General features: G+C 35.3%; 1 protein-coding gene across 4 annotated transcripts in view; it reads left to right on the forward strand.

Moving 5' to 3' along the window:
• Nucleotides 1-872: 872 nt before the first annotated feature.
• LOC150099935 (murinoglobulin-1-like) overlaps nucleotides 873-20,350 on the forward strand; it is a 139,700-nt gene continuing 120,222 nt past the window's right edge. The window contains exons 1-2 of one of the 4 annotated variants that reach the window (XM_090402815.1): nucleotides 873-967; nucleotides 14,849-14,939. In XM_090402815.1, coding sequence (XP_090258941.1) covers nucleotides 14,875-14,939 — 65 coding nt within the window. In that variant the 5' untranslated portion in view covers nucleotides 873-967; nucleotides 14,849-14,874. Of the gene's footprint in view, nucleotides 968-5,029; nucleotides 5,255-14,848; nucleotides 14,940-20,350 lie in introns of those variants that run through there. The other 3 variants (XM_090402816.1, XM_090402817.1, XM_090402814.1) reach the window with 3 other exon arrangements.

Below are 20,350 nucleotides of genomic sequence, written 5' to 3' on the forward strand. Positions count from 1 at the left end.
ATGATGAACTGTTTGAAGAAAAAATGGCAAAGAGGTGATGACCAAATTTTTAGGAAATCACAAGGAGCCCAACTATAAAATGATTGTGAAAGACATGTTACAGAAATTCAAGGATTTGGGATGCTCAATGAGCTTAAAAGTGTACTTTCTCAACTCTCATTTAGACTGCTTTCCTGAAAATATGGAAACTGTCAGCGAAGAGAAATGACAGCGATTCCACCAAGATATCAAGGAGATGGAAAGAAGGTATCAGGGCATTTGGAATGTCAATATGATGGCGGACTATTGCTGGATGTTGCACAAAGACGACCCAGAAAAAGAATTTCAGAGAAAAAGGTCTAAAAGAAGCTTTGAAGGAAAAAGGAAAAAGACACCACAGCGGATTATAAAGGATGTACTAAAGATTAATCTTTAATTACAATTAAAAATTTTAATACTGTTATTTTACTTAATGCAATGCGTTTTAACGCTCTTTTACTGTAATATTGAAATCCATTTTGTGAAAAATCCTTACGTGATACGGAAAACTGGAAGAGATATTTGAAATCAGTAGCAGAAATAAATCAGAAACACTTAATAGTTTTCAAACAATTTTCAGGACTCAAATTTTGCAGGCCTGCTTTATTAATACTGAATATCGCTATAATTATGAGAGAACACCCACGGTATGAGAGGCGATTTAGGATATCACGTTTCATTCATTTCACAAGCGTGATGTTCAAACATTTCAGAGGGCAAACACATTGATACTTTGTATTAACGCATTGATACACATTAACACGTTGATAATTTGTAATCTGCGTGTTTGATTAAACTCAAAGCAAGATTCTGAATATGCTTTCAGGAAAATGTACTTGAACTAGCCGAAGGTCACGAGTATATCGATTGGTTATATAAGAAAATATATATGAACGAGTGCTTGTCGAGAATCGCGCATATACAAGTTTTTGCACTGGTGGAGAAGGAGGTAAGTGAAGTTCTATACTCTTTTAATTCACAGTAATGAATAGTAAGATTTTCTTTATAATAGTTTGTAATACATTTATTGAAAAATATTGAATGACTAGAAACCGAGGAAAATAACAACAAAGTTTCATAGCACAACTAATCAGCCTTCTTCAGGTGCAAATAACAAAAATAAATATCCTCTAAACATAGATAAAATAACTGTAAACAACACGTTAATGTATATATTATTCAACGTACAAACGTTAATATACGCCCAACAATGAACCCAATGCGAGAACAGTTTTGAATGCGCCGACTTCAACATATATATATATATATATATATATATATATATATATATATATATATATATATATATATATATATATATATATATATATATATATATATATATATATATATATATATATATATATATATATTAAATTAATGGAAGAGTTTAATAATATACAAATATAATTATTGTAAAGATATTACATTTTCACCAATTGCAATGTTAGAGAAGTTGTGAAAATAAAAAAAATACTAAATAATAAAAATGAAAGAAGACTATAATAAAAGTATGGATCTATTATAATAACAATAAGAAATGTAAAATAAAATTAATAATAATAATAATAATATTTTTGTTGATTTACACAATTACAATAATCGTTTTTAGTGACATTCAAACTTGTAATTTTTATAAAATTTAGCATTAATTGCTACATATGTATTAATTTTCTACATTGCATTTCAATTAAAATTTTCATAATAATACTTTTTTTTCATCTATATTTACAACATGTGTTCTTCTAATATTAACAATGAAGATTTAACGGAATTTTTGAATAATGGATAATAATAATCTGCTTCTGCTTCTTCTTCTTCAACCTTTTGGTTCTGTCGACTGCTGGACGAAGGTCTTCCCTATGATTTTCCAGACCACTCGTTCTCTGCCTCTCCCATCCGTCTCACTCCAGCCATTCGTTCCAATTCATCCCTCCACCTTCTTCTCAGGCTTCCTCTTTGTCTTGCTTCATCCATTTGTCTCGACTCTGTTCTTTTTCTAGTCCATCTGACGTCACTGCATCTGGCAGTATGGCCTGCCCATTTCCACTTAGCCTGTTTAATGTATTTTATTATATCCATGACAAATGTTTGAGATCTTATCAATGTATTTGTCTTCCTATCTCTTAATGTTATTTTTAGCATACTTCTCTCCATGGGATGTTGTGTTTTTCTCGGCTTTTTGAATAGAGCTTCTGTTAAAGTCCATGTTTCTCCTCCGTATGTTAGGACAGGAAGTATGCACTGCTCGAAAGCATTCGTTTTTAGACTCATAGGGATGCCACTTCTGAATATGTCTCTCATTTTCCCATAAGCCATCCATCCAAGGTGAATTCTTCGTTCAATCTCTTTTCTTTGGCAATTATCGAATGATAACAATGGGCCCAAATATACCTATGAAGTAACTTGTTCTATTTCATGGTTTTCAAATTTGACAGTTCTAGGGTTTATATATTTATTCATCGTTATTTTTTTTTCTCTATTTATTTTTAATCCAATTACTCTGAAGGCTTCATTTAGCTGATTTAGCCTTTCTTGTAGGTCTTCAAGATTTTCTGCTATTAAGACAATATCATCTGCAAATTTCGGAAGACGCAGCCTTTCTCCATTGATGTTTATTCCTTTGTTTCCCAATCAAGGCTTCTGAAGACTTCCTCTAGTGCAGCTGTAAATAATTTGGGAGATAAGGTGCTGCCTTGCCGCTTGCCTTTTAGTATTGGATGCTTTTCATTGTTTTTATATAATTTAATTACAGAAGTTGCATTATTGTAAATATGTTTTATTGTTTCAATATATGGTTTCTCGGTTCTCCGGGTTTCAAGTGCTTTTAGTATTGCAGATGTTTTTAACTGAATCGAATGCTTTCTCGTAATCTATATAGGCCAGACATAATGGTTTATTGTATTCAATTGATTTTTCAATGAGCTGTCTTAATGTGTGAATATGGTCCAAGGTATTGTAATTCTTTCTAAATCCAGCTTATTCACAGGATTGCATTCCTTCTAGTTTAGATTTTATTCTTTAATTTATAATTTTTGTGAAGACTTTATTTATGGTGGCGAGTGGCTTATAGGTCTGTAGTTTTTAATTTCTTCCTTATTGCCCTTTATATTAGAAGTGAAGTTTTCCAATTTTTGGATTTATTCTCTGTTTTAGGCATTTATTAAAGAGTTTAGTCAACTGTTTTTGATGACAAGACTTCCTACCAGTTTTAAGAAGTCTACCATAATTCCATCTTCTCCGGGGGTGTTTTCATCTTCATTTCCAGCAGGGTCATTTCAACTTCACCTTGTAATATCTCAGGGGCATCATGTCCTTCCTTACTCAAGTTATTCATAGATGATTCTTGAATGTCCCGATCTTTGTATTCATAGAGTTCAGTATAAAATTCCTGAATTCTATTTAATTATTTCATCTCTATTTTTTATAAGTTCGGCATTTTTTCCTCATACAGCAGCTATTTCGTTTGTTCCAATTTATAATGTTTATCTAGGACCTTCATATTACCATTGTTTTCAATTGTTTCTTTAATTTTCCTAGTATTATACGATCTAAGTTCATGTTTCATCCCTTGGCGTATAGTTTTACAAATTTCCGCATATTCTATTTTATTGGTGTCATTCAAATCTCTGTTCATATCTCTTCTTTTCTTCATCAGATCTAAGGTTTTCTGTCTTAATTTTTATTCTCTTTGGTGACTTTTTACACCTCTTTTTCTAGTGCAAAATTCAAGATAGATTTTGTTAAGATTTCATTAGAATCATCGATGGCAGTAGCTGTGCTTAACTTTTTAGTTCATTTCTGAGCGATTCTCTATAACAGCTTTTATAGTGGTAGAGGTTTTGTGGATTCACTAAATTAGACTTTTTCTTATCAGCTTATTCAGTCCCCATTTTTTGTTGGTCCATACTTTTGCCGTTACTAGTTGTATGGTCATTTCTTTTTCATTACAGATATTTTTGCATGTTTACACATGTATAAAATAATTGTTTTCTATTTTCAACGTATAGAGTATTTATATATTTAGAGTTAATGCATATTATACTTAATGCGTTGTAAAAAATGTGTATAAGGTGTCCAAATCAATGTTGACAGGATTTTACTGTGTAAATATTTCTAATTTTGTTAGGTGGCTGTTTGATGTGTTTGCATAGACAGTTATACCGTATCTGATTAGGGATTCGCAGATACCGTGATATAGGTGTTTTTGTTATGTAAGATGGGATAATTGTCTTTTACTTGGAAGAGTTTTGCTGCGATGATGCGGAGTTTGGTATGTAGATATTCTATATGTTTCGTCCATTTAGGGTGGGGAGCTATATAGAGACCGAGTTATTTTGAATGTGTCACTGGTTTGATTTCGGGAAATTGACAGCTGTTTTGTTCTTAATGCAGCGGTATGTGTGACAGTGTAGCAATATTGGTGTGGGGCGCATGATTCTCGGATTATGTATTGGTAGCATCTATGTTTTGGTGTCGTTGATCACAATTGCTTTCTTGTAGAGGTATGATGTGATTTCATTTAGGTCTTGTGCTTTGAATAGATGATGTTGTGTCTGTCTGTGTGTATTGCTAGTAGTGCGATGTTATCTGCGTACTGAAATATTTGACTTATTATTATTCGATTTCGATGGTTGTGTATAAAATAAAAATAATATAATCTGGAACGTCGGCAGCCTTTCTTTTCTTTTTTTAAAAGAATATTTCAAATAATTATCGTGAATTAATTTCTTCGAGAACAAAGAAAAATCTTTTGTCTAGTAAGCGATTAGAAAAAAATTAGCTCAAAAATATAAAAAATTAAATTGGTTCCCCAAGGTAAGGCAATATTTAAGTGAAGAAATTATGCAAGACCTTTATTTTGTCCAGAAATTAAAATTGTATTGTACAATAAAAAGAGAAAACAAAAATATAAATAATTTCTCTATTTTTAGTCTATCATATATAACTAAAATCCAGTTAACCAGCGTGGAACAATAAAGTCCATTTCTTGTTATAGGCAGCTGAGAGGCAGCTACGAACGGGAGATAATCCGATTAACCGTTCTCTTCAGCATGAGGGTTTATCACACCTTCTAATGGACATGAGAGTCAAATTGCACTTCTTATCCAGGTTCTTTAAACAGGTGGGCTGAAACATATCCAGATTTAGTTGGACGTCTATAGACGTCCTAGCCGGTAGGGAGGTTAAAGTCATTAAATTGCGGATTATACTGTATTCAAGAACATCAGCAAAGGTAAGTGGACTCTAATTGCAACGAGAGCGATTCATTAGCCTAACAGCCGTTAGAATCGCCATTGTTAGCCTATCTATTTCAGATCCATTTACTTGCGTTTATACGCAAACTGTCAGTGATGAATGTGTTAGATTTGGACGCCCTCACAGATTCGCTGGATGAAGAGCCAGCGCTTATACTTGTAAATAAACTTTAAAGGAAATTTAAGCTCAAATGGCCATCAGACTTGATAGATCCTGATATCATTATAGACTCTCTAGATAAAGGACTGGCTTTCAGCTTCGTAAAGAAACTCCTTAAGAAGTTCGAGCTTGGATGGCCCGGCTTCCTGAATCTTTACTCTTTACCCGAAACTGATGAAGATCAAAATGAAGACGCTCCTCAAATGGAGGAAAAACTAAGTCCAGTTATCTCTGACTCTACTCATTCAGATCAAGGAGAGAGGCACGCGCTTAAAAAACGCAAAACTCTCGCCTCAGAGTCAGCAAATGAAAATGGCATGGATGAAAATGCCCCCAACACAGATTCCCCTGCCTCCACCAATGAAAAGGTGCCTCCAGTCATTCTTAGGGAAAACCAGAGATGGACAGCCTTAAGAACCACCATGGCCAACCTACAGATAAATTACTCCACTGCCAAGAACACAGAGGAGGGCATCAAAATTCAGCCCACTACAGTGTCTGACTATAGAAATCTAACCAAGGAGTTGGACACAAGAGGTATACAATACCATACCTTCACACTTACCTTGGAGAAAAAACTTTAAAGTGGTACTCCGAGGAGTATCTGAAGATATTGAAACAGCTGAAATAGCTGCTGACCTCAACATGCAAGATCTGCCTCCCATAAAGGTCAGTAGAATGTACAGATCTAACAAGACCCCTATGCCTCTAGTATTGGTGGAAATACACAACATATATAAAGATATTTATAACTTGAAGACAATCTGTTGGCTTAAGGTCTCACCACAGCTACTTACTAAGAGGGCCTCTTCTGGGCAGTGCCATAGATGCCAAAAATTTGGTCATGGCCAGAAGTTGTGCAAAGCTCAATACAGATGTCTGAAATGTGGTGACACCCACCCCACATATACCTGTTCCAAGCCAAAAACCACCCCGGCTAAGTGTGCTAATTGTGGTGGCCCCCACCCTGCAAATTACAGAGGGTGCATTTGCCACCCAAAAAAACAGACAAACTGAGTTAATCAGTCAGTCTACCTCACTGTCAGAAACGAAAGCCCCAGAAGCTCAAGTTCATCAGGCTCCTATTAGTTTGAATAAGATGACAGGTGTTCACCCACCATCATCTGAGCCCCCTAAGAAAATAAATCTTCAACACCACACAAGAACATATGTTGACTTGGCCCGCCCCAAAAAAGCAATCCATGACCAGAATATGACAAATCCACTTCTCTTGTAAATATGTTACAGGATTTCAGTAATGCAAATCCATCACTGAGCACTACAAAAATTTCTTGCAGCAAACATAAAAATATATTCTGCTTATAACCCACCATCAAAAACATTGCTGACCACAGATCTGGATGCTATCCTCGGCATTAAACTGCCGGTTATTATTTCCGGAGATTTTAACGCAAAACATCACGCCTGGAGCAGTAGGTCTATAAATAGGAATGGCCGCATCCTCTTTAACTACACAAGCTCAAATTGCGCAACTGTGGCTGTTCCCTCAGTGCCAACTCACCACAGTCCTACTGCCTCATCTGACGTCTTGGATATAGCTGTCCTTCAAAATGTCAACCTACAGTACTCCCTGGAATCATTGAATGAGTTATCATCAGACCACAATCCTATTCTGCTCCAACTGAGTTATCAGAGGGATCTTCCCCTTTCGCCTCATACCTTCATTCCCTGGGAAAAACTATCCAAAATGCTTTCAAACTACATTGATCCCATCCCTCATATTAATTCCAAGGAAGAAATTGATTCTGCAGTCAATAAACTTACTGATCAAATCAACACAGCCATAGCATCTATCACCTCAAATTCAGTTGCCTTCAAGCCTAAACGACTACCAGATGACATAATGAACTTAATCAGGGAGCAAAATAAAGTAAGAAAAAGATACCACAACACCAGAACACCCCAAGACAAGAAATATCTCAACACAATGGAGAGTACAGTGAGAGATGCACTTAACGTCCATAGAAACAAATTATGGGAAGAAAAATTAGCCTCCATATCACCTGGTGATCTAATCCGTTTGGAAGTTCCTGAGAAACATAAAAAAAAACAACAAATCTCTTCCTCCTCTCAAATCTGACCTGAACATTGTTTACACAGATGCAGAAAAAGCCGAAACTATAGCTAAAAATTTAGAAAAACAGTGTAGCCCTTCATACAATAATCTAAATTTCAATCATATTTACAATGTCCACCGCCACGTCAGACACGTGTTAAAACGGACTGATACCTGTACCAGCCAACTCACACCTACTTCCCCGGCTGAAATTTATGACATTATAAAGAATTTAAAGAATAATAAAGCTCCAGGGCCTGACGGCATCTCCAACAAAGTTATTAAACTGCTACCCCGAAAGGCTATCATATATCTCACAACAATAATAAATGCTATGTTCATGTTTAAGTACTTCCTCTCTGCATGGAAGTTGGCAGACGTAGTTTCTATATACAAACCGGGCAAGGATCCTCAGCAGCCTCAAAGTTATCGTCCCATAAGTCTGATATCTAATTTGGGCAAAATAGCAGAAAAAAGCTATCCTTTCCAGAATTCAACTTTCAGTAAAAAAATTAAACATCCTTCCTTCAGAATAGTTTGGTTTTCGCCAATTTCACAGTACTACCCAACAAATTCATAGACTAATAGAATTCATTATCACAAGTTATAATTGGCATCAATACACCGGAGCAGTTTTTCTTGATTTAGAAAATGCGATCGACAAATTATTTCACTTTGGACTGCTATACAAGTTGATTTTAGCTGGTATTCCGTTAGATCTATTCCAAATTATAAAGTCATTTCTTAGTGACAGACGAATGCAAGTCAAACTAAATGATATATTATCTACCAAGCGACGCATCTTGGCAGGAGTTCCTCAAGGGTCCCTTCTGGCACCGATACTTTTCGCGATTTACACGGCGGACATTCCGCACAATCCAATGTCATCATTTATTGTCCTATACGCAGTCGACACAGCTATACTAGCCAGATCTATTAAACCGCACCTTGTCACCAAGAAACAGCAAGAAAACCTGCAGAGATTAGAGCACTGGTTCTCGGAATGGAGACTGCAAGTAAACCCTCAGAAGAGTATCGCCATGCTCTTCACTAAAAACACAATATCTCCCAAAGATGACATCTTCCTATTTAATACCAAGATTCCCTGGAAACCAGAAGCTAAATATCTGGGTGTACTGCTGGACAGAAAACTAACTTTCAGTTCACATATAAAAGCCTCATGTTCGAAAGCATCAAGAATCATTGCACAGCTTTACCCTCTTATCAATAGGAATAGCAAGGTGGATACCAAAATAATACTGCTCCTTTATCAATTGATGATTCGACCCATTATTACTTATGCTTCTCCAGCCTGGAGCCACATCTCAAGTACAAATATCCTCAAACTACAGAAAGTGCAAAACAAATGTCTCCGCATGATCTTGAACCCACCATGGTATGTCAGAAATGTCCAACTCCACCGGGATACAAATATCACCTACATCTACTCTTTCCTTCAGTCTTCAGCAGTAAAGTTCTTCTCAGTATCCTCTTCACATCCAAATGAATTAGTGCAACAAGCAGCCAATTATAATGAAACTGATTTCTCAAAATACAGGAGACCGAAGGACATTCTACTTCCAAATGAAGATCTCTAAATCACACTCACTCAGGCAGAGCATTTAGCTCATAAACGTTTTCTCACACAGCAATCCTTATCGGATAGCACGGATTAAAAAAGCATTTTGCTTCACTCTTATAGTCAGCAACGTCTTGCGTCTAGCCTTTAACTATCCAGAGCGGTTTCAATCATTATTGAAACCGCTCTGGATAGTTTCCCATCCCACAATGCATAGCATTAGAGATATAGCATTAGTGATACCTGTAATGATGTAATGATATGTGCTTTTTGAATTATGGGATACTAAGGCAAGCGATGTGAAGTCTTTAGCTTCTGTATTCGAGTTACTCCAAAATACTTCAGACGCAAACTTTGTTCACTTACACTTGGATAAAGGATTAAACCAAGTGTATGGTTTAATCTTGGTATCTTTAATTTATAGTATAACCAAGTGAAAAAACTTCCAGTAGTCTTTGTTAATATTATAGAATAGTTGTTATATATTTACAAAGATTAACCTGTATGGAAAAATAGAATTTATCAGAACTCCAATATGTTTCATCCACTGTTACAAGGACGTCGTCATGGTGATTTAAGAAAACCAACTATCTACTTTGAAGAAACCAATCAAAAGTTATGCATCAAATAACATGTGCTTAATAGTTGTCGCAGCTGAATTAATAGTAAAATACCCTACTAGAATTCAAAGCACCAAAATGGACATTTCCTGTAATGAAATAACTTCAATATTGCAAACAAAAATATGAAGAGATAACGGAGAAAACTTCCCAGATCTTTGAGACAGGCATATCATCTGAACTGTTAAGATTAGCACCAAGGCATAGTTTCGGCGACTTTTAAAAGAACGGACGATCACATTTCAATCTGCAGGAATGAAGGATCTTGGTTTGGTTGCAGTGAATTCTGTTTCTAGTGTCAATAGCATGGCAGGCAATACAGGATTTCTCTGATTCTCTACAATATTATGTAGTCCAAAAATATTTTGATTCAAATCTGTCTGAGCAAAACAGCTTCTCTCAAAATAGCAAAGTTCAGATGAACAGGAGACGTGATATATTCCTGTCAAGCAGAGACGTGTTAAGTTCTTCTTGGTAGATGGCAGCAAAGAAAACACCTTCCCAGCTAGTTTCAAGAAAGCTTACATATTATACTCAAGAGGAATGCGTGCTCTTTGTTCTGATGATCCATTGAAATAGGCTATGCAGGATCTTTTTGTATCAGATTGTTGACTAATTGAGAGATGATATTTGTCGATAATTTTCTGTACTACTAACTACCTCATGACTATTAGTCCCTACAAAACAAGTTTGTGAATATGTTTCCTGGAAAATGTACTCGAACCAGGTGAAGGTCATGAGTATATCGATGGGTTTGTACTAATAAAAATATTTGAACGGATACTTGTCGTGAATTGTGAGATTTTGTTTCTTTAATTCTTCCAAAAGAGGGGAATCAGAGGCGCAGATTACAAGAGTTCATGGAGAAATTTCCACCTCTCTTCTTGTTAGGTATCCATAAATTGTTCTGTTGAAGTCGACTTTGCTATTATAACAGTGGCTACTATGCTCAGTGTAGAATACAAAATTACCAGAACATTAGAATTTTACAGTCGGAGAAGACTGGCCTTGTTTGCCATGGTATTGATAATAGACATAGATACAGAGGTCTGCAGAATTCCATCTCGAAATTCTGGGAAGTTATCGCAGTTACATGTTCAAAAAATTCAAAAAAATAATAAAAAATTAAGTATTATTGAAAACATGTACTTTGTGTGTTATCAAAATATATGTCACTACTCACCGAAAAATCATAGTCCCTATATATATATATATATATATATATATATATATATATATATATATATATATATATATATATATATATATATATATATACAGGGTGTTCGGGATAAATTTGACAGTTTCGTAAGGAAAAAGAAAATCTTCTTTGTATCTATTAAATTTAATGAATTGACAAAAAAACATTACAGGCAGAGTTAATTACAATACTATCAACAAGATTTACTCAAAATAACCACCATTAGCATCGATCACAGCTTCAATTCTGCTTCGGAACCTCGAACAAGCTGATGCTACAGTCTCCCTGGGAAGGGCCGCAAAAACTGTTTTAATTTTATCCATTAACTGGGCTTTTGTATTACTGGAAGTGCGATTGGTGTCTTTTTCAACTGCGCCCCATACAAAATAATCCATGGGGTTAAGGTCTGGGGAGGTTGGAGGCCAAACATTTGGACTGGTGAAGTCGTAGAAATTTTCAGACAACCATTTTTGACTTTTCCCAGAGGTGTGGCAAGGGGCCGAATCCTGCTGCCATACATACGGCCTACCATTGGCTACCCTTGTTATCCAGGGCTTGACTACAGTTAGCAACTCCACGAACAAAGCCCGAATTCCAATGCCAGGGTTCTTCAACACCTGTTCCTGCAGATTTGAGAGGAATTCTGCTGTACGAACGCAATCAGATCGTCTGCTAGGGATCTTTCTTCTTGCTACATCCTCGTAGTCACCATTGCAAGTCTCTAGTTCATGCCTGATTGTTTTTACTGTATTCAGGGAGCATTGGGCAGCAGTCGTAATATCCTTATTTTGATGGCGGGCACGAATCATCATGATACAAGTTATTCTCTTCCATGATTCAGGTGGGTTCCAGCTATCCATCCTTTCTGACATCTTGTATATGAATGAAGAAGGGACCAAACTTTTAAATGAAGAGAAGTGTGTGTTAATACATGTAACTTACGGAAAAATATAATTAATTATAAATATGTCAAATTTATCCCGAACACCCTGTATATATATATATAAAATAGCAAAACCAACACGTGACTTCTTAAAGTGTCCACAATTTTATTGTCTTCTTTGGTGTTATTGCAAAGTGGCGTGTTTTCGTTTGACGGAAAAATCTATTGAATTAATTATAGAGGAGTATGTGAGAGTCATCCCCCATGGTAGAACTAAATCCAACGTTCTAGCTAATCATGTTCTGAATTCTTCACATATATACGATGAAGATTTGCTCATTCGTCTAATGATAGGAGGTAAGGCAGAAAACGTTTTGCTGATTTATTCCAGAAAAAGTATTGAAATCGTTTGAAGACGATTTTTTTCCTCTCACAGACGAAAGTCAGAAGAACCTATAGCAAACAAATAACATAACTGAGCACAGTATGGATTAGAGTAATTTACGGATGTGCCTGTTGAACTATTGGAGATTGTAGTCCTTTGGAAATGCTTCAACGGAAAATCTATTCCATAGAATTGAGTTCGAAGGAATGGAATATGATTTCAAGTAGCAGGTGTGGTGAGTGCATCTCGAATACAGTGGGATGTTGAACAGCTATTGCTAGAGTTTCTGTTGATTTGGCAGCAGTGAGAGGCATAATGGATTCCAGTTCTGATGAATAATATCTATGGAAATATAAGTAGAAAAAACACAATACAGGAACTGATCTTACAGAATAGAAAGAGAGTTTGAATAATAAGGTTTCATTTATCAACCGAACGGCCCTGTTCTGAAGGGTATCAAGAATTTTAAAGAAATCCTAGGTGCACTACTCCAAACAGGAGGGAAGTATTTCAATATTGCTAGGATTTGGGATGTATGCGGAGTAAGTTACTGTTCAGCAGATCATCTTGAGCAGAAAAGGATGCCAAGTTTTTGATAGTTAACGATGCTATAGAAATGTTATGATGGTACCAAGAAAGGTTGGGATTAAGAGTCAATCCGAGATTTGGTCTTGACTGCTGAGCTGAATATTAGGAAAAGTAAGTGGAGAATATCTGAGACCTTTTTACGAGGAAAGAAACAGAACTGCGTTTTTAAAGCATCCATATTATAGAAACAGATGATAGTTAATTGGTTTCCGTAAATGAGACTCCCAAGGCATATAAGAGAAAATATCTGCTGCATTGGGTTATTATATATTTCCAAATTAATTTTCATGGGATTCGTTGACCTGTGATTATCAGTTCAGATTTCTTATAATTAAATTTTAGGATGTACTGTGTAAACATTTCTCCGTCTTTGTCAGGCTGGATTTCAATTTGTCATAACCAATATCTGAATCATAAACTTCTAAATCATACACAAATCGGAGACTGTTAATTTGTTTATTGCTTCTTCAATGCAGAGATTAAACACTGTTGAATATATCCTTTATGTATCAATCACTGCTGTTTCAGTTTTGATATCGGTTGTTCTATTTGGATATCTTGGTTCTATTAGAGAATAAATACTAGCCCCCCCTCTCTCCCTCTTTCTCTCTCTCTCTCTCTCTCTCTCTCTCTCTCTCTCTCTCTCTCTCTCCCTCTCTTTCCAATCTACCTTCATTTCTTCAGATGTCAAACATTTGTTCAAACCAAAACTATCCAAGGTTTCCTGCCAATCAAGGAAAACTACTGAGCTATTTTATTCTTCTTCTGAAATCTTCTTTGAATTCTCATTCTATGGGTTAAGGTTTTCCTTGTTCCTTTGTTTTTCCTGAACCCAAATTGATCATCGCTGGTATAATTTTAAGCCTTATTTGGTAATATTTCTCATAATTTCAGTAATAGTTTCAACGGGTGTAAAATTAAAATTATTGTTCGATGGTTTTCACACTTATAGGAATGGAAACCACAGACCATTACGTAAGGTCTTTGGGATTGATTGAGTTTCTCATATATCCGTTATGACCTGAATAGATATGAGTCGGTTATTCATTCTGAGTATTTTATTAGTCTTGAATTAATATTGTCAACAACTGGTTCCTTGTTAGCCGAAACTTTATTTAACGCATATATAAACTCATATTCTTAATACAGCTGGGCTAATTTCTCAGCATGAAGTCTTGTTTCGTCTCCTATTGCCCCATGTTATAGATTTTGTCTATTATAAATTTCTTCAAAAGTCTCCTTCCAAACATTTCTTGCTTAACGTTTAGAATTCCTACCCGTCTGTTTTTGATTATTGTCCTTCTTGTTCGGCTTTGTTGGCTCGCCTTCCTTCTATAATATTATATGTTTCTCCATTCTACAAATGTCTCTTAAATGTGCTTTGATTTTTTGCACATCTCATTAGTATTTTGATTTATAATTTTATTCTTCATATTTTCATTTCATTATTTTGAAACTTTTTGTTTTCATTTGGAGTAATTTCATGGCCGTTGACCTTCTTTAATATTATGCAGTCATTGGCTGCATTGATAATCACTAGCATTACTTTCTTAGGTATACCTAAGAAGGTAATATCTGTAAAAATATAAAATAAATAGAATTATCGTATTCTGTCTTCTGCAAAAATGTGAAATAAACCAACCGAGATGACAATGATTAAAGATAGAGAACTGACACTCTGTTTTATTTACGTATTACTTTTATCATTTCTGCACAAAGAAAACTGGAAACCTGTAGCACATCTCTGATGAACATATAGTTGATGAAAGGAGAAAAAAAATATATTTTCACGAAATGTTTTCTTGATAAATACAATATTATGTTCCTTCAGTTCGCATCGTCCTCATAAGTGCTCCCTACAGAGGAACAAATAATAGTGTGAAGCATGTCACAACATGCTCTTGATTTGTTCATATTATGAATTATAATTAAATTGATGAACGTAATGAATGTATGTTCAAAGACTCATAATTTCTTTTTGAAATTTTCTTAGATCGAAATTAAGTGCTATAAATTATGAAATATTTTTTGGATGGCACTTTGGCCATTTATTAAAGAATTACTTTTGGTGTTTTGCAGCATCTCACCTTTTACCAAGACCAGTCATGTCCCGTGTCTTTTGTTTAATTTCTGTGCTGTGGCTCATGCATTCTCAGGTGTCTGCAAAAAGGTGAGATTATATTAAAGCAATGGTTCCTAAGTTTGTCTTACCGTAGATAAAACAGGTTTCTTAACAATAGCAATTCAAATTGATACATTTCTTGTATTTTATTTTAAAAATTTTGTCATGAAGTCAAATGATATTTGCTGCTTGCTACGATTGCTATTTTTTATACTTGCCGAAGATAAAATTCACTATTTAATTTAATGAAATATATGCTACGGCATTCACACATTTGTGGTTTAGTCAGTAAAATGATACATTTTTTCCCACATCTGCAGGACAACCGCAGCTTTTGTAAGAGATTAGCAAATATAAGTGAAATAGGAGATCGCACATTGGGAAAAGCATTGGAAAAAATAATTCTTTTTAACTGGGGTCTTTCTTCCCATAAAACAAACTGACTCGTGAATATATCTAATAGATAACAAACTGAAGCAAAAAGAACTATCCTTCTTTTATACGAATATTTCTTACTAAAATTAGGTTTTTACTCTGAAACTTAGCAATATTGACCGGATAACGCACTCTACCGCATATAATAATATCATTCAAATTTTATTCGCACACCTATTGTCAATTAAAAATATCCACAAATGAGAGAATTTCAGTGTGTTATGCACTACACAATACACTTCGTATTGTGTAGTGGATAACACACTACACTACACAATACGAAGTGTATTGTGTAGTGGATAACATTACACTACACTACACAATACACTTCGTAAAAGTAAAGGAAACAGAGTCCTATTGTACGATAACCTTCGGATGCAACTAATCCAGTGAATAAATAATCATTTGCCTTTTCACAAGTTCTTCACTATTCATACCACAGAACATACCCTTCTGTTAAAGGAGCATCTAAAAGCGTAAGAAAATAAAAACACAAAGTCTAGTTCTGACTTAAAGAAATGCCAAAGTTTATCATATGAGAAAAATATATATATATCTAATCTAATCCTGTGGTCTCCTCTTTAAGAGAATTACAGCTGATGAACAGTCCGCTTCCATACCTCTCTATCTCTTGCTTCTGTAAGATTCCTTCCCGTCCAATCTTTGATGTTGTCTTTCCATTGCAGTCGGGATTTTCCTCTTCCTCTCTTTCCCTTCACCATTCCCTGCAATACTATTCTGGGAAGCTCTCCAGAAGAACCCCTCATCAAATGCCCTGCAAATTCTATTTTTCTTCTTTGGATACTAGCCATATAGTCTCTTTTAATTTTGAATCTTTTAAGAACCTCTTCATTGCTCCCTCTTTCAGTTCAGCTGATACGATCCATTTTTCTCAAGCACCACATTTCAAATGCTTTCCATCGGTCACTCAGCTCCTTATTGATCGTCCAGGACTCACATCCATATGTTCCCACGCTCCAGTTCATTGTCTTGAGGATTCGTACTTTTAACTGTTTGTTCAGATTTCTGTTTCGTAATATGTGATATATTTGGAAAAATGCTGCTTCTGCTTTTTGAATTCTGTTCTTAATTTCATAATTAAATCTATTGTCTTCTGTTATCCAACTCCCAAGGTATTCAAAACTTTTTACATTTTCTATTCTTTATTCATTCAAAGTCATTTCCGTTCCTTTAAATCTTTACCACCTTTGTCTTTTGAATGTTTATTTTCATTTTATATCTCTGATTTCCAACCCTGTTCAGTCCGTTAAAAATTCTCTGAGCCTTTTTCTGTTTCGCTCATAAGTACAATGTCATCTCGATATCTTATATTATTTATCAATTGTCGTTTTATCTTTATTCCATCCTTGAGATCTTACAAAGGTCTCCCTCATCATCCATTCACTATAGACAATAAAAAGGAGTAGCGACATCCCACACCCTTGTCTCACACCCATTCTTATAGGGACATTCAGTATCCTCTCCTTCAAATCTGACTCTGGCTTCTTGAGGTTTCTATATTATGGACAAAATTATCATACGTTTATCTATTCCTATTTATGCAAAACATCAAATACAACAGAGTGATTAACGTTATCGAAAGCTTCTTCATATTCCAAAAAGCATAGATATAAATCCTTGTTGCACTCGATCATTCTTTCCTCCAATATCCGTAGTGTTGTGATAGCTAACCTAGTTCCCCTGTTTCTCCTGAAACCAAACTGTGCTTCATTTAATTCCCTCTCTATCATGTGTTCCATTCTTCAATATATTATGTCGAGTAGGACTTTTGAAACGTGGCTAATTAAGCTGCTAGTTCTGAGCTTGTTGCAATCCATTGTTACTGTAGTCATGGGAATAGGAACAAAAATAGATCTCACAAAGTCTTTCGGTATTATATCCTCCAGACTTCTATTAACGATGATGGAAGAAGTTTTATTCCTTCCTTTCCCAATGCCTTGAATAACTCTCCTTGATTATCATCCACTCCTGGAACTTTCCTATCCTTTATTCTTTTAAGGGCTGCTTCGATTTCTCATTCCTTAATTTCTGGGGCATCATCATTTTTTATCTGATCTCATTACAGATTATCTTCCTCTCCATAAAGTTCTGTAACATACATCTTACATCTTATCATTTTTTCATTTTTTCCAACAAAATCTTTCCTGTGTCATCTTTCACAGCACTGCTTTTTATCCTTCTATTCTTCCCTGAAATCAAGTTCATGCCTTCACAGACCTCTCTCATATCCTTTGCTGTATCATTTTCCTCTATTTACTTGCAGACCTGATGGTATCCGTAGAGTTCAACAAAAAACAGTTTACCGAAAGACAATTCATCGAAGGCAACTACAAGGAAACATCATCGAAAACGCAATTCACCGAATAAACAATTCATCGAAAATCAATTTATCGAACAACAATTAATCGAAAAAGCAATTCATCGAAAGGCAATTCCCAGAAAAAGCAATTCACCGATGAGCAGTCAATCGAAAACACAATTCATCAAAACGCTATTGATGAAAAAACAACAATTCATCGAAAATACAGTTCACCGAAAAATGAATTATAAGGCGGTAAGTCTGTAACCGGACCTGATTGAGCCAGTCTTCCTGTGCCCTTTTAGCCAGAATTTTTACTTGTTTATTTATCTCTTTATACCTGACTTGGGCTTCACCACTCTTCTTATTCTCCCATTTTCTTCTTTTGTCCATTTTTTCTATCACCTCCTCAGTAATCCAGGGTTTCCTTCCTCTCCTTTCTGCCTCACCCAGAAGTCCTTTAGCACATTGTTTGATTTTCTCTCTTAGATCAGTCCAGATTACTTCTAGAGGTTTATCAGTATCAATACTTCTGATCTTATTTTCTAGTTCAGCTTGATATTTCTCTCTAATATCTTTTATTTTTAGCCCATCAATTCTTATTTTTCTAGTTTCATTTTCTTTATTTATTTATTCGTTTTGGCCTAATTTTTATTTTAATGTGAGCAGGTTATGGTCACTATCGCCGTCTGCTCTAGGATAAGTTTTTGCATTTTTTATTACATTTCTATAATTTGAGTTAATTAATATATAATTAATTTGAATTCTGATTTCTTCACCTGTTTGTCCAGGTGCTCTTCAAGTATACCGTTTTCATCCGTGTTTTTGAAACCAGGTGTAAGTCACTATCTGTTTGTATTTTCTGCACAACTCCACCAGTCTGTCTCCCCTTTCATTTCTTTCTCCCAAGCCCCAAGGTCCCACAAGACCATCCTCTCTTCCTTTCCCTATCTTTGCATTCATATCTCCCATTACTATCAGCACATCTCCGTTGTTTTTAAAATGGAAACATTCCTCTATTTGTTGATAGATCTCTTCAACGTCTTCATCTGTAGGATTTGTTATTGGTAAGTATACTTGAATTATGAGGATATTTATAGGTTTGGCCTTTGTTTTCAAAGTAATCTTTCAGATCTCTTCCAGTATCCCTCCACGATGTTGGCTATCCTTTTATCTAACATTATTCCAACACCCCCTTTGATGTTCTTTTCCTCCTGAGTAAATAAATCTAAATCAATCATCTGTTCTTATATTTCCTTTCCCTTTCCATCTAACCTCTGGGACTCCAAAAACTGATATCTTCATTCTTTTAATTTCTCTGATCACATTGGCCAGCCATCTTCCCTGATTAATACATTGAATTAACACTCCAGATGCCCATGTTTGTATTTTCTTTGATGTTCGTTTTCTTATATCGTGTCTGTAGATTAGCTCCGGAACTTCCCGGAGGCTTTTATCCTGCAGCTCATTTGAGATCTTATCCTCATGGGACTCCAACATTGATCTACAAACCCCCTTCATGGTAGCATATTGCACAAGATCAGACCTAGTGGCTCCCTCTGTTCTTGTGCATAAATTCATTCTTCCGTATTGAATTGTTAGTTATTACTTGGAGAGAGAAAAAGTACGCATGGTGGTTCTCCGTTGCCTTCCATGCACGCTTGGTGGGAAAACGACCCTGTAACCCCTAGAGAGCGCGTCCCCTGGGTGGCGGATAGGGGAGGCCACCATGTGTGTGTGTGTGTGTGTGTACATGCACGGGCGTGTGTGTACATGCGCGTGCGTGTGTGTGTGTGTGTATATATATATATATATATATATTGATTGATTGTAAGGGAAGGGGCACTCCCATGGACCCCTAGCTGGATCTATCCTCTCCTTCTACATTGAGGACGATCCACTTACTTTAATCTTTCCTATAAGGCCTTATCAGCCAACTCTTCTTACTTTATGACCCTTATGCCCTTATGCTATTAGAGTATTCGAGGGCCATGGGGTCTTTTCATTTTTGGCCTTACAACTATGCCCTCTCTATAAACCTTACTATATTTCTTCTATAATCTACTCTTTCCCTTTCAATATACCCTATTCCTCCTATGGGTTAAAATTCGGAAGAAGACTAGTTCAGAAGCCTTAAGGTAGCATCCCTGCCACTGAACTATTCCATCGTCAGGCTAGTCCCCTGAAATGGAGAACATAATCCTACTTGTAAACTGACAGAAAAAGATAATCGGATTGAATCTATGGGAAACGACCCTGGAATGGAAAAGGGGAAATGAAAATAGAAACGACAAAATATAATACACATAGCAAACTGGAATGTAAGAGGAATAGCTTATAAAGAAATAGAATTAGACCAGTTATTAAATGAAAGAAATTTTAAAATAGCAGTATTCACTGAAACAAAAAAGAAATTAAAAGGAACTATGAGAACTGAAAATTTTAATGTGATATACAGTGGAGTCGACAGAGACCAAAGAGCACAAGCAGGAGTCATGATTTGGATTTATAACTCCCTTTCAAAACAGTTAAAACTTTTTAAATTATGGAATGAAAGAATAATAGAAGTTAGAATAAAAATAGATAGAGGCTATTTAACAATAATTGGTTTATATGCCCTAGAATAAGGAAGAGAACAGGATAATATTGATTTTTATAATCAGCTACAAAACATATATAATAAAATAAATAAAAATGATTACAT

This window comes from Typopeltis vanoorti, chromosome 13 (genome assembly GCF_054136105.1).
Source record: "Typopeltis vanoorti isolate ZY-2024b chromosome 13, IOZ_Tvanoo_1.0, whole genome shotgun sequence".
Lineage (NCBI taxonomy): Eukaryota > Metazoa > Arthropoda > Arachnida > Uropygi > Thelyphonidae > Typopeltis > Typopeltis vanoorti.